This window comes from Dysidea avara, chromosome 6 (assembly GCF_963678975.1).
Source record: "Dysidea avara chromosome 6, odDysAvar1.4, whole genome shotgun sequence".
NCBI classification, from domain to species: domain Eukaryota; kingdom Metazoa; phylum Porifera; class Demospongiae; order Dictyoceratida; family Dysideidae; genus Dysidea; species Dysidea avara.
In genome coordinates, this window is record NC_089277.1 from 30,734,142 (window position 1) to 30,748,537 (window position 14,396).

The 14,396-nt window shown below is 36.1% G+C and overlaps 1 protein-coding gene and 1 long non-coding RNA gene across 2 annotated transcripts in view; both read left to right on the top strand.

The window, feature by feature from the left end:
- The window catches only part of LOC136258854 (uncharacterized), a 107,136-nt gene that overhangs the window by 48,817 nt on the left and 43,923 nt on the right, over positions 1-14,396 (top strand). The gene's annotated exons all lie outside the window — the stretch shown is intronic.
- On the top strand, positions 11,844-12,934 carry LOC136258521 (probable serine/threonine-protein kinase DDB_G0271682). The gene has a single exon (XM_066051837.1). It carries the CDS (start codon positions 11,854-11,856, stop codon positions 12,898-12,900), a length of 1,047 nt encoding a protein of 348 aa, XP_065907909.1. The 5' UTR covers positions 11,844-11,853; the 3' UTR covers positions 12,901-12,934.

Here is a 14,396-nt window from a genome sequence, read left to right on the forward strand (position 1 = left end):
CTTTCCACCAAGCTTATTAATAGTATTTTATTAACATTCTGCTACAAGCTAATAAAATTGGAAAAGAAAAGAATATTGTATGATGATTATGTTATGATGGGAAGTTGTTGTCATGTAAAGGATAGTGTGAAAGAATAGGAACATAAAAGCAGTGACGTCTTGTATAAACATCATCACATCATCTTTAAAATTAATTGACTGAATTTTGATGACAAAACAAGGCTTCCACAGTCCACACACATCCAATTTTCTGATTTTCCAACTTAACTTGACTACTCACGATCAGTAAGCACACTTCTATTGTTTCTTCCTACATTGAGTTATGGTGCTTTAGTCATAAAAGTGGACATGTGTGGAAGCCTACTTTGTTTGTCAAATTCAGTCACCTTTATGAAAATGATATTTCTAACATATACTTGTAGGCTGGGAAAATTTCTACATGTATGTACTTAGTAATTCAAAACTGGTCCTGCATAGCTGTCCCATTTTGATAAAATTAATATTGTTGAGGGCATTAACATTTTTGGTATTGACAAAACAGAGAGTTTCTTATCATCTTCAGTTCAGATCAAAAAGCCTGACATGTTAATAAAACTATCCAATTTGTTTGTTGTTTTTTGAAGCAAGACATAAATTTATTCAAGGTGGCATGGCATTGAGAAAAGAATGATCAATTTAAGAGGCAATGATAAATTAATAATTATATTAATTCTGTGATTTACGTAGGTAAAGCTTCTAATGTCATCTTCCAACTCAATCTCAAACAGTGCAACTGAACATCCAATTTGTCACAGTATAATAGTCACCATTTTTGTTTTTGTATCTATCTCTTTCCTCTTAACTGGCTGGATTCTAGCTTCACTAATCAGATGCATGATCACAACTTGATGAATGATGATAAACATGTGCATGAAATGCTGGCATTATTAGTGGCATAAACTTTATTGTTATAAGTGTTCAAATTTCTGAGCACAATCTCAGAATTAGCTATTATGATGCAACTAGACCTGAGTCAAATATGCTCAAAAGTTTGCCCAAATTGTAGTTGCTTTCAGGAATTTCCCATAATTTTCACCTATTATGCTATTCATGTTCCTATTATGCTTGCATTATGCTGCTTAAAAAGTAAGAAACTCTGGTTATAGCTTTATCCTGTGAAGTTACAGTGTTTGAACACTTTGATTCAATACATGATATCTAAAAATTTCATGCATTTTGCATGAACATGTTCTTGCAGATATTAATCAGTGCATATGAACATTGCTAGAAAAAAAATTCTCCATTAAACATGCCATGCCAGTGATTAATACATACATGCATTAACTATGTACCTATTAAATGCATACATTAATAAGTTTTGCATAGTGCTTTATAATAATACACTATAGCAGCTGTAGTTGTAAACACTGTTATTGGTCTCAAAACATAGCTAAGGTATATACTTCATGACCTCGTATAGTAAGGTCAAAAATTGTGATTTCGTGACCAACCTCTGGCTAACAAAGTTTGATAGTTTAATATGGTACTTTAGCATATTTTAAACAAAATGAGCTCCCACACCACTTTTTAAAGTCTGGGGAAAGTTCAGTAGAGCCAAAAGTCTAAAATGGCTACTAGCTAGCATGCGCAAAAATAAAACAATGATAAAAAATTCTAATAAAGGTTCTTTTTAGACTAATTTGGGGTATAGGAATCCATTTCTGATGTTATTTTTGTGATTGGATATTCCTATAACAAATTAAAGAAGTTTAAGTTTGGTAGCTACTGGAACAAATAACTAGCTAGCTGTTTACAGTGATTAAGCCTTGTTCTTTCAGCTCCACAGTCAGTAGTACTTTTCTTGACAGTGCACAACCCCCTTGACAGAGTTAGCTGACTAAAACTAGCTGACTGTCAATTCTTTGCAATGAAAAGCAATAAATGGCTGATACCAAAAATTGTCAACAACATTGGTCGAATTCAAGCTGCTCAGGTGAATAGAAAGCAACTCTCTCAAAAGTACGAGAATATACTCTAGCTTGAATGTGCAGAGATGGGCAAGCTGTACAAGATCTAACATCATGCTTCAACATTGCTTTCCATTTGATCCAGTGTCACCTGCTCTAAGAACCTTACAATTAGCTATTCCAGCTATGCCTGAGCTCATTTGATACTTCAAGAAGGTCAGGCAAGATGGGGAGACCGAGCTGATAAATTTTCTTTATGGATGAGCACATTTGTTCTAAAAAAATCCATAAAATATAATTCACATCTCACCTTTGCAGGAATTCCATCAAGAAAAGTCTCTGAAAAGACACTTAGAATAAAACAAGGAGAAATGGATAGCAGGACACTAGCATCCGTGTTGATGTCAGTGGTCTACTGAGCTCATGAAACATCTTATATCTGAAGAATACATAACACTGTTTAATCCCAATGGTTCTTTCAGAAACACTCAAAAGAGCAAACTTCTGCAGACGTTATAATTAGCATTACAGACCCTTGATGTCAATTCCTACACAGCATTAGTGGGCATGATGTAGCACCTGGCATCACCTACAGGTCAAGAATGATGGGTCTCCATACACTTGGGGTGACTACACCAACAAAATAGGGTCTGTGATTCTGGCGCAGCTGCAGCATGCCAGTGTTACCACCATCATCTTCATCAATGATCCCCATGACTATGCTGAGTCTATCATTTTAGCCATCAAAATAATATTATGATGAGCATGAATTGCCCATTCAGAGTCAAGGTCCCATACCCAATGTATATATGAAGACAGCTGATCTATTTTTCATGGCCTGCAAATTCTTTGCACTGCTGGCAACAAGAAACGCCTCCAGGCTCTAACCAAAACTCATCAGCTCTCAATTCTTTCAAAAATGCTTTCTGGCATTATGTTGAAAATCATTCCAGCATAATTACCGCATCCCTAATACCAAGAGTACATAATAATTTATATACACTCACCATCAAGCCTGTGTTCCAAGGCCTTTTACTTGAATTGTGTATATTATATATATATCATTCAATCCTACAATTGCAAGACAATGCAAATGAACTATATATATATATATATATATATATATATATATATATATATATATATATATATATATATATATATCAAGACACACGATAGTGTGTCGTGCGGCCCAAGAAGCCGGCGCGCCACACCGTGAGTATATTGACAGGAAGAACGAAAACGTCATTTTCACACCTTTGTATCTCGGTGATCACTTATCTGATTGGAACCAAATTTGCTACACAGTTGCCCGCCAGCCAAGGGAGTCTACATTCCAAATTTGAAGGAAATCGCTCCAGCCATTTCCGAGATACGAGCTGCCAAAGTTTCGTTTTTTTTTCTTCGTTTTTTTCTTCTTCTTCGTCTTTTCGCACACTTGCAAAAATTGCTATAACAAGCAAACGCGTACTCCGATCGCCTTGAAATTTGGCACACAGAAAGGGAGTCCAAAGGCGAATCATAGCATCAAATTTGGTACAAATCCGATGAATGGTTCAGGAGTTATGACCGATTATTCGCGTAAAACAAGATCGATTTGTTGTCACGCCTACAGGGTAAACCGCTTCATGGAATGATTTGAAAATTGCTATGTAGATGGAGTAACCATCGTAGGAGTGCCTTTTGGTGGTTTGAAAGAAATCGAGATAAAGACCACGGAGATATGACACAAAACCCAACCTGTGTCACAATTACGCGATCGATTTTTATGAATAAAAAAGTATTAGTTTTCACGCCTACTAGGCAAACCGCTTAGAGCAATGCGCTGAAAATCGGTGTATATCTGGAATAATCTTCATAGAAAGTTCTTGCAGTAGTACAGAAGAATCGGATTACAAACCACTGAGTTATGATTCGAAAGCCAACTCCGTGTAGCAAATGCGAGATCGAGATACTCTAATAGAACAGTCACCCTAATAGAGCATTCGGCTAATTTATTTACTCCATTATAGAATTTTATTACATCACAAGTTATTCTGTAGGGAGTTCAGCTGCAAACAGTTAATCTTATAGACAGTTCAGCAAGAAGACAGTCACCATGTGGAGAGTTAAGCAAATATATCACTATAGAGATTCAGAACATTACAAGTCACACTGAAGAAAGTTCAGCTATAAACAAGTCATGCACTGTGTAGAGAATTCAGCTACAATTAAGTCACTCTCTAGAGAATTCAGTTACACAGAATTCAGCTACACACAAGTCACTGTGGAGAGAGTTCAGCTACAAACAAATTACCCTTTAGAGTGATCAGCTACAAACAAAACACTTTGCAGGGTGTTCAGCTGCAACAAATCAACCTTTAGAGCGATCGGCAATGAACAAATCAACACAAATCTACCTGTAGAGAGATCAGCTAGAAACAAATCACCCTGAAGAGAGTTCAGCTACAAAAAAATCACCCTGTAGAGACATCAGCTAGAAACTAGACACAATGTAAGGAGTTCAGCTACAAGCAATCAACCTGTAGAGAGTTCAGCTAAAACAAATCAACGTGCAGAGAGATCAGCTACAAACAAATCACCATATAGAGAGTTCAGCTACAAACAGATTACCTGTAGATAGATCGGCTACAAACAAATCAACCTACAGAGAGATCAGCTACACACAAATCACCCTGTAGAGAGATCAACTAGAAACTACACACAATGTAAGGAGTTCAGCCACAAATAAATCACCCTGTAGAGAGTTCAGCTAAAACAAATCAACCTGCAGAGAGATCAGCTACAAACAAATCACCTTTTAGACAGTTCAGCTACAAATAAATTACCTTGTAGAGAGATCAGCTACAAACAAATCAACCTGCAGAGAGATTAGCTACACACAATTCAACTTGTAGAGAGATCAGCTACAAACAAATCACCCTGTAGAGAGATCAGCTAGAAACTAGACACAATGTAAGGAGTTCAGCTACAAGCAAATCACCGTGTAGAGAGTTCAGCTACAAACAAACCAACCTGTAGAGCGATCAGCTAGAAACAAATCACCCTGACGAGAGGTCAGCTACAAAAAATCACCCTGTAGAGATATCAGCTAGAAACAAATCACCCTGAAGAGAGGTCAGCTACAAAAAAATCACCCTGTAGAGAGATCAGCTAGAAACAAATCACCCTGAAGAGAGGTCAGCTACAAACAAAACACTTTGCAGAGAATTCAGCTACAAACAAATCAGCTTGTAGAGAGATCAGTTACAAACAAATCAGCTTGTAGAGAGATCAGTTACACACAAATCAACCTGTAGAGAGATAAGCTAGAAACAAATCACCCTGTAGAGAGTAGCTACAAGCAAAACACCCTGTAGAGAGTTCAGCAACAAAGAAACCACCATGTAGAGAGTTCAGCTGCAAACAAATCACCTTATAGAGAGTTCAGCTACAAACAAATCACCCTGTAGAGAGATCAGCTAGAAACTAGACACAATGTAAGGAGTTCAGCTACAAGCACATCACCCTTTAGTGAGTTCAGCTACAAACAAATCAACCTGCAGTGAAATCACCTACAAAAAAGCACCTTGTACAGAGTTCAGCTACAAACAAATTACCCTGTAGAGAGATCGGCTACAAACAAATCAACCAGTAGAAAGATCAGCTACACACAAATCAACTTGTAGAGAGATCAGCTACTAACAAATCACCCTGTAGAAAGATCAGCTAGAAACCAGACACAATGTAAGGAGTTCAGCTACAAGTAAATCACCCTGTAGAGAGTTCAGCTAAAACAAATCAACCTGCAGAGAGATAAGCTACAAATAAATCACTTTACAGACAGTTCAGCTACAAACAAATTACCTTGTAGAGAGATCGGCTGCAAATTAATCAACCTGCAGAGAGATCAGCTACATGCAAATCAACTTGTAGAGAGATCAGCTACAAACAAATCACCCTGTAGAGAGATCAGCTAGAAACTAGATACAATGCAAGGAGTTCAGCTATATACAAGCAAAATCACCCTTTAGTGAGTTCAGCTACAAACAAATCAACCTGCAGTGAGATCACCCACAAAAACGCACTTGTACAGAGTTCAGTTACACACAAATCACCCTGTAGAGAGATCAGCAACAAAGAAACCACCATGTAGAGAGTTCAGCTGCAAACAAATCACCCAGTAGAAAGATCAGCTAGAAGAAATTACCTTGTAGAGAGTTCAGTTACAAAGAAACCATCATATAGAGAGTTCAGCTACAAAGAAATTACCCCGTAGAGAGTTCAGCTAGAAGAAGTCACCTTGTAAAGAGTTCAGCTACAAAGAAACCATCATGTACAGAGTTCAGCTACAAAGAAACTACCTGTACCGAATTCAACTACAAACAAATTACCCTGTATAGAGATCAGCTAGAAGAAGTTACCTTGTAGATAGTTCAGCTACAACAATTCACCCTGTAGAAAGATCAGCTAGAAGAAGTCACCTTGTAGAGTGTTCAGTTACAAAGAAACCATCATGTAGAGAGTTCAGCTGCAAACAAATCACTCTGTACAGAGTTCAGCTACAAAGAAACCGCCATGTAGAGAGTTCAGCCTCATACAAACTACCTTGTAGAGAATTCAACTACAACAAATCACCCTGTAGAGAAGAAGTTACCTTGTAGAGAGTTCAGCTACAAAGAAACCATCATGTAGAGAGTTCAGCTACAAAGAAACCACCTAGTAGAGAGTTTAGCTGCAAACAAATCACCTGTAGAAAGTTCAGCTAGAAACAAATCACCCCGTAGAGAGATCAGCTGGACGAAGTCACCTTGTAGAGAGTTCAGCTACAAAGAAACCATCATGTAAAGAGTTCAGCTGCAAACAAATCACCCTACAGAGAGTTCAGCTACAAAAAATCACTCTGTAGAGAGTTCAGCTAGACGAAGTCACCTTATAGAGAGTTCAGCTACAAAGAAACCATCATGTAGAGAGTTCGGCTTACCATGTAGAGAGTTTAGCTGCAAACAAATCACCTGTAGAGAGTTCAGCTAGAAACAAAATACCCTGTAGAGAGACCAGCTAGAAGAGGTTACCTTGTAGAGAGTTCAGCTACAAAGAAACCATCCTGTGTATAGTTCAGCTACATTTCAAGTCACCCAGTAGAGAGATCAGCTGCAAAAAAATATCCTGTGGGGAGTAATGGGCATTTAATAAATATATGTATATAATTTGTACAATTACTAATGAAATCAAAAATAATTGAAGTACTAAAAGTCTTCTTTAAGTTCTTTTCTTCTTCCTGTAGTAAAGAAAAAAACACATGGATTAAAAAAGCCCCAAAGCCAGCCATAGGCCGGCTTTGCAGTATACAAATACAAAAAGAAGTGATATCTAATCAAAAACAGCCAAGCTGTAAAAAAAAGGTGCGGCCCCCATAAAGGCCATGGTGACCAATTGGCACAAAATTCACCTGAATTGTCGTTATTAAAATGTAACCATTAACCTACCATCACAGCCATTTCTTGGCCGCCACCTTGGATTTCACATCTTTTTTCACCATGGCCATTATGGGGGCCGCACCTTTTTTTTACAGCTTGGCTGTTTTTGATTAGATATATATATATATAGATTATACTGTGACTGTTCTAATAGAGTGATTCATTCTCTTAATCTTTCTTAAGTTCAATAATACAATATATTATGTACTCTTGCTAATACTGATGTGTATATTATTGTGTCTTTCGTGAGGTGCAAAGTTATTAAATGATGAAATTTTAATTGATTACGGATTACAGGTGGACATAAAATCATTGGAATATCCAAAAAACAAAGTCATAACTTTTATTAAAATCAGTTAAATGCTCAGTATTTATACAAAGTATCTCTTTTGGTGAAAGGGTTAAAACTGACTTCAAGATGGATCTTCAGCATACCTTTCTTTATGCCTAGCTATGCAAGCAAGTTAGCATTTTAATTACTTTCAAACAATCACTAAACATTGAGCAGGAGTTAGCAGGAGATGATAAAATTAATTATGATGAAAACTATTAATTACTTTCATAATATTATAATAATGACATGAGACTTAACAATGCAGACAGCAGGGGAATCTGAAACATAAATTAAACAATAAGTGGCCTAAGTGTGTACATGCAACTGCACATGTACATTTCAGAAACACACCCTATAATACATTAAACAGTACTTCCTCTCTACTTTATTACCATGGTTCCCTTCTGAGTAACTTCCCTGATTAATATAGTATACTTTGTGATGGTATCATCTATTGTATGCTGGCTCCACAACAGACCATGAACAATAGCTAGCTATAGCGGACCAGGCCAAACAGAGAGGGGCCATTTTTGACAATGAAATATTCACAGTAGAGTGTACAAATTTAATATTTCTTGTTAACGATTGTGCCAGAGCCAATTGAATTTGTAGCCAGCATACACTCACCATCGATATCAAGCCTGTGTTCCAAGGCCTTTTACTTGTGTATATTATATATATATATATCATTCAAACCTACAATTGCAAGACAATGCAAAATTAATGAACTATTTATATATATATATATATTATACTGTGACTGTTCTAATAGAGTGATTCATTCTCTTAATCTTTCTTAAGTTCAATAATATAAGCATTGCACAATAATAGTAGGGATGCAGAACTTCTGCCTCTTTCTTCATTTCTACTAAACAGACCATATAGTTAATATTACATATTCATATACATGTCAAAGTGTATAAGTTGATCATTATTGTATCAATAATAGTATAATCATTCAACAAGTTAGTACAGCCAGTAAATGTTACCCTTGACTGCTTCTATATAGGTATGATCATGTACCAGAACTAGCATCAAAATGTTGATTGAAGAAGTCTTCAAACCGCGGCTGTTAGTAATACTATAATGTAACTGTTTCAATGTATAAGTGGTGCCATCACAGATTTGACCTTTGGTGATCTTTATAAGATGACCACTTTTGCTCAGAAATCTGTCTCCTTTATGTGGTCATTTTTCTCCAGAATTCTGTCTATCACCCTGAGGAAAATAATTGTTGGATCCGCCAGTTATAAGGGATGCTGGAGCTATATAGTAGCTAAGTATTTATAGCTAGCCATGTTTTGTAGCTACAACTTAGTTCATGTCCAACTCATGCGTGGGTGTATGTACTCAGATCATAAAGTTCTTTCTTAGCTAGCTTGTTGTCTGAATCTCAGAATCTGTATGTGTTGAAGTGTATTTCTCTAAGGTTTGTGTTGGATACCACTACCAGCCAATTATACTTTGCAGCTGTGCTCAATAATACTATCACTACTGTGCATATAATAATGCTTGATATTATTGCCTCAGTTTACAATTTTTGCTATAAAGCTTGTCTTTAAAGGATAATAAGTGAGCAACTGTTTGTATTAAATATACAGGAGCAGATCCAGGAGCTGGCAAGGGGAGGGGCACAAACAGACTAAGTTGTAGGCGGTTGGGGAAAGCCAGATTCTCTTGTTAGTTGCTGCATTAATTTTTGAAGCTGCAAAATTAATGATCACCACTTAGTAGTGTCTCACTGTTGATTTTTGACATTTTGGCTTTTTGCAGATGGTTGTGAGTCTTAAATGCTGTGTAAAAGGCTATGAATCTCTTAAACAACAGCAACATGATAATTATTTTAGAGGCGCTTAGCACGCAGGAAGGTGCTGGGGGCAATTTCATAGCTACCTGTAGTTTGACTTTGGTTTCAGGTGAATTTGTAATAAAATGTTACTAAAAATGTGCATAAAATTATTGTTTTCATGAGTTAACAGATCTAGCCCTGAAATAAAGTTTAGTATTTTAATCAGAAGTATAGTTCCTCCAAAAGGTGGAGGGGGGAGGGAATTTTTGCCCAAAATGCCCTATCCTGGATCTGCCATTGATATAGACAAATTTTTTTTCATTTTGGCACTAATATATTAGCCATTATTCTGATTGCTATAGAGTTACTGACTGCTCTCATTTTAGCATTGTAGGACTCATAGTACAACATCATTTTTCTGACTATTGTGCTAAAATTATACCAGCATAATCCCCAAGGGATCTAATATCTATACTGTATACCTCATAATTATGTGCTGTATTTGTCAAGAATATGTGCTTCGTATAGCTGATTGATTTTGAAGCCAAAAGTTTGGCAGAAAGGATTTTCACAGGTATATATAGGACATATAAATGTGAGCGGATTTGCGAAAAGGCCTTCACACACATCCAGTTACCAAATTTGACAATTTATAATATCAGATCAGAAAGAGCTATTATTATATTGACTTGGAAATTTGGTCAGTAGTGTGCACCAACTTAACATAGTTGAATATGTGGTAAAAAGTACAGGGTAATGTGGTATTTAAACACTAAAAGTTGTGGTCTCCCAAGTTTACGGAATTGGATGTGTGTGGAAGTCTGGAAGACCCCTTTTCGCAAATTCGGTAACAAAATAAGGAGAGAATATCAAAACAGTTAAGATTCAAAGTAAAAGGCTGTAAGATAAATATTAAACAACTCTTCTGGATTAGAAGTACAGTTAACTGGTAATTGGCTATCCTAGTTAACTTACTTAACTATTAAATAACTACTGCAGCTAAGCTTGAGAACATGTGCATGAGAGAACGATAATTGTACTCCACATCAAAATACTGGCCATGGATTATGTAAAGGTGAATTTTGTTTTTGATTATGAGAATTTATTTTTAAAAAGATTTTGGGAAATTATGCTTTTATAAAAGAAATGCAATGATGGGATAGATGCGTTTATGTGTATAGCTACAGTATACATATGAGTGTGCTCTAGCTAGTAAGGATAACTGATCCAGTTACTATGAATGATATTATGCTGATACACTAGTCACAACAGTAGAAGTTACATAAAATACTACACACATACTACTAACTGTATGTTCTATTAGAGTAGTTTAGTTTAGTTGACTGCTTTATTAGTACTCAGCAAAACTTATTTTGACTCGTGTGGTATTATTACATCATGATAACTGTGTCCTATTTATTCTAGAGACTAAGGAGAGGACTTGTGATGAAAGTGCAGTCTCGTTAACTGCTGTCACAGCATAATTGCGACAGGCCTGCAAAAACAGGGCATGTGGGCACCTAAAATTTGTGTACTTTTTCAAACTTTCATTGCCCATAACTTTTTATGCCACTGTGCTATGGTCATGCACCATATAATTTACTCTAAAATATATAGTATAAGTGAAATAGAGCCATACCTTGAGTAAGATATCTTATTATAGCCATAACAGATCATATCTTAAACATTTAATTGACTTTATACTAAAGTTACATAATACAAATATACAAATATTTTATTCCAGCACTGAGATAAGACCTGTTATGTGATGGGGTATAGTTTGTCCTCGCATGCCCTGTTTTTGCAGCCATCGCAGGTATGGTCACAATTTATGCACAAATACTAATTCAACTATGTTTTTGAATGAAACTAATAGTTCAAAAATTTTACCTAAGCTGAAACAAAAACAGACCACAGTGAATAACATTGGAGTCATTTATATTTTGAGGTCTATTTTGTCTCGTTATAGGATTTTTTTTGAAATAGTTGTTCCAATACTGACCATTAAAGATGGAGTTAGTTAGGTAGTATATATTGCAATTGGAACACTATTTTTGCTGATTAAAAATTAGCAATTTAAGATTGATTCTGGTGATAAAATGTATTTAAACAAGGTAATGTAGCTATATAAATACGTATGTTGTTACTATAAAATAAAAAAAATTTGGAATTAAAATTTATGATCTTAAAATGAATAGGGCTCAAGTAATAGAATATAGTGGAACAAGATTAGCTATCATTTACACATGTGATTGCTCATAGATGAGACTGCTTTATTTGAGTATTTCAATCTTGCTAAATGCTGCTGATATCATGTGTGTTACCATGCCTTGTTTTCTGCAGAAGCTGCTAGATCAACGTGTGCAGGAATTAGAGAGACAATTACAAAGTTTGAGGGAAGAAAAAAATCTCATTGTTACACAAAAACAACAGCTACTAGAAGATAACCAGAATCTCCAGCAACGAATACATGGACAAGAAGCAGAATTGCAGAATCTTAGACAAGAAAAGCAAGAAAATCAACAACTGCTGCAGCAGCAGAGACAAGAGATTCAACATTTACAACAACAGCTTTCAAATACATTGCAACAACAACAGACATGGCTTGTAAACAGAAATGAAATAAACCTAAAGGAGAAAGAGCTAGGGAGAGGAGCATATGGTTGGGTGAAAGAAGCAACTTTCCGTGGCTGTAAAGTGGCTGTAAAATGTCTTCATAATGAGTTGATCTCTGACTACAATTTACATGTGTTTGATAGAGAGATGACAATGGCAGCACGATGTCGTCATCCTAACCTTTTGCAGTTCATAGGAGCCACAAATGAGGGAGTTCCTCTTATTGTTACAGAAATGATGCACACCAGTCTCAGAAAAGTATTGGAGCATGGTCAACTCTCCAGTGACCAGATTATTCCTATTGCTGCTGGAATAGCATTTGGACTAAACTACCTTCATAAGACCACCCCATCCCCCATACTCCATCGAGATGTTAGCAGTGCTAATGTTCTTCTCAACCCACTACCAGATTATCAGTGGCTTCCAAAGTTGTCTGACTTTGGCTCTTTTAATTTTATGAGGGAAAGTCAAACAGTGAATGCAGGAAATCCAGTGTATGCTGCTCCAGAAGCTCTTGATCCAAGCATAGGTCCCCATACTCCAGCTATGGACACTTTCAGCCTTGGAGTGTTGCTGTATGAGATGTGTTCCCGGAGACTACCAACAGGTGTGTTTAATGTTTCAATGTTGCAACGAGTTAACTGGAGAGTACCAGAGAGTAATATGATACCCCTCATTACTGCTTGTGCTGATCAAAAGATCAAGAGACGTCCTAATATGGATAGAGTGATTGCACAACTGAACGGTAATATGTAAGAAGTTATAGCGATGTGGCTATTTAAGTCAGTAACCTGCAATATTGAAATTATTATTATTATTATATATATATATATAATGATGCTATTTTATATATAACTTTTAGGCTAAGTTTTGTAAATGTTTTTTTGCAACAAAAGAGTATATTTTTGAGTAGCTGTCAATTATTTAGAAAGCATAATACTTATATTAAATTAGCATGACCGGATTTCATATAACCCGGCTTCCTCACACACAAAATCAAACTTACGTTTTTACCAGAAATGGATTGCTGGTCTAATACACTATCATATTCCACACCAACGTTGAAACCGGGTCACTACTGCTGACCCGGATGACCCACTGACCCGGATGTGACCGGGATGTGACCCGGATTGACCCGGATTAATTAAAGCCGAGACGTGTTTCGGCTAGTCTCGAGCGAGCAAACGGGTCTACATTTTCAGCGTTCGATTCGTGTTGAGTAAATATTGCAACTTCAGCCTAGCTGTATGTTCACGTTGAGAAAAAACAGCTATAAGTTAAAAGTGGATTTTTTTTGCAACAGCGTTAACATTTCAGCCAATTTTATTGAATGTAATAGGTAACTGAAGCATTTAGCATAATGCAGCAATAATGCTAAGCTATAAAGCAATTATTATAAACTGTTGATAAACCTTACCTGTAAAAAATGCATCTGACAGGAAAGGTCATAATCTACTCTAATTTAACCCTCAGTTTCCCAAATTTCTCTAACCATATACATAGGCGTAGCAAGATATTTTTAGATAGGTGGGCTCTAGATTCTCGGTTTGGTATGGTCCGTATGGAACAGTGTTGAAGAACAAAAAAAAATGGTTGATATAATATCTGCTAAGAATGGCTGCTTTCCACCAAATATATTTTACTTGTATCACTGATAAATTTTATAAAAATCCTTATTTACAACTTCATATTTTGCTACACTGCTTCTCTGAATACTGTGACTGCTTTATTACATAATTGACTGCTCTATTAGAGTATATCTCAATCTTTTTACAATCAGAAAATTGCAAGGCCTAAGGGGCCCCTTTCCCCCCCGGGTTGCTACACCTACAGTATGATATAATTACATTCCTTGTTTATAAAGCTCACAACTCTTGTATAGGCTTACTGACAGCTATCATCACAAAATTTTTAACTGCACTTCTTTATAATTATACATAATTACAGGGGTGTATCTAGAATTTCTCTAGTGGGGTAGTGCTAAGTTATGGACAACAGTTACTATACAATAATATAGTGGAACTAAAATGTGACAATTGGGTAATGCAACTACTATAGCACATTGTGAGAAGCACACTCATCATGCAGAGCATGCATAATCTAGGGGGTCTGGGGTATCCCCATTACAGGAAAATTTTCAATGCAAATTTAGGTTTTTGACATCAAATATGGCAATAATCTCTGAACCTTATCAAATAAGCACTTTAATTATTAATTTCTAGCAGTGGTAACATCACTGGGTTTCTAGGGAT

What these genes read in the sequence shown, in the direction of transcription:
- LOC136258521 (XM_066051837.1), top strand. Translation starts at nt 11,854, where the DNA reads ATGCCTTGTTTTCTGCAGAAGCTGCTAGATCAACGTGTGCAGGAATTA.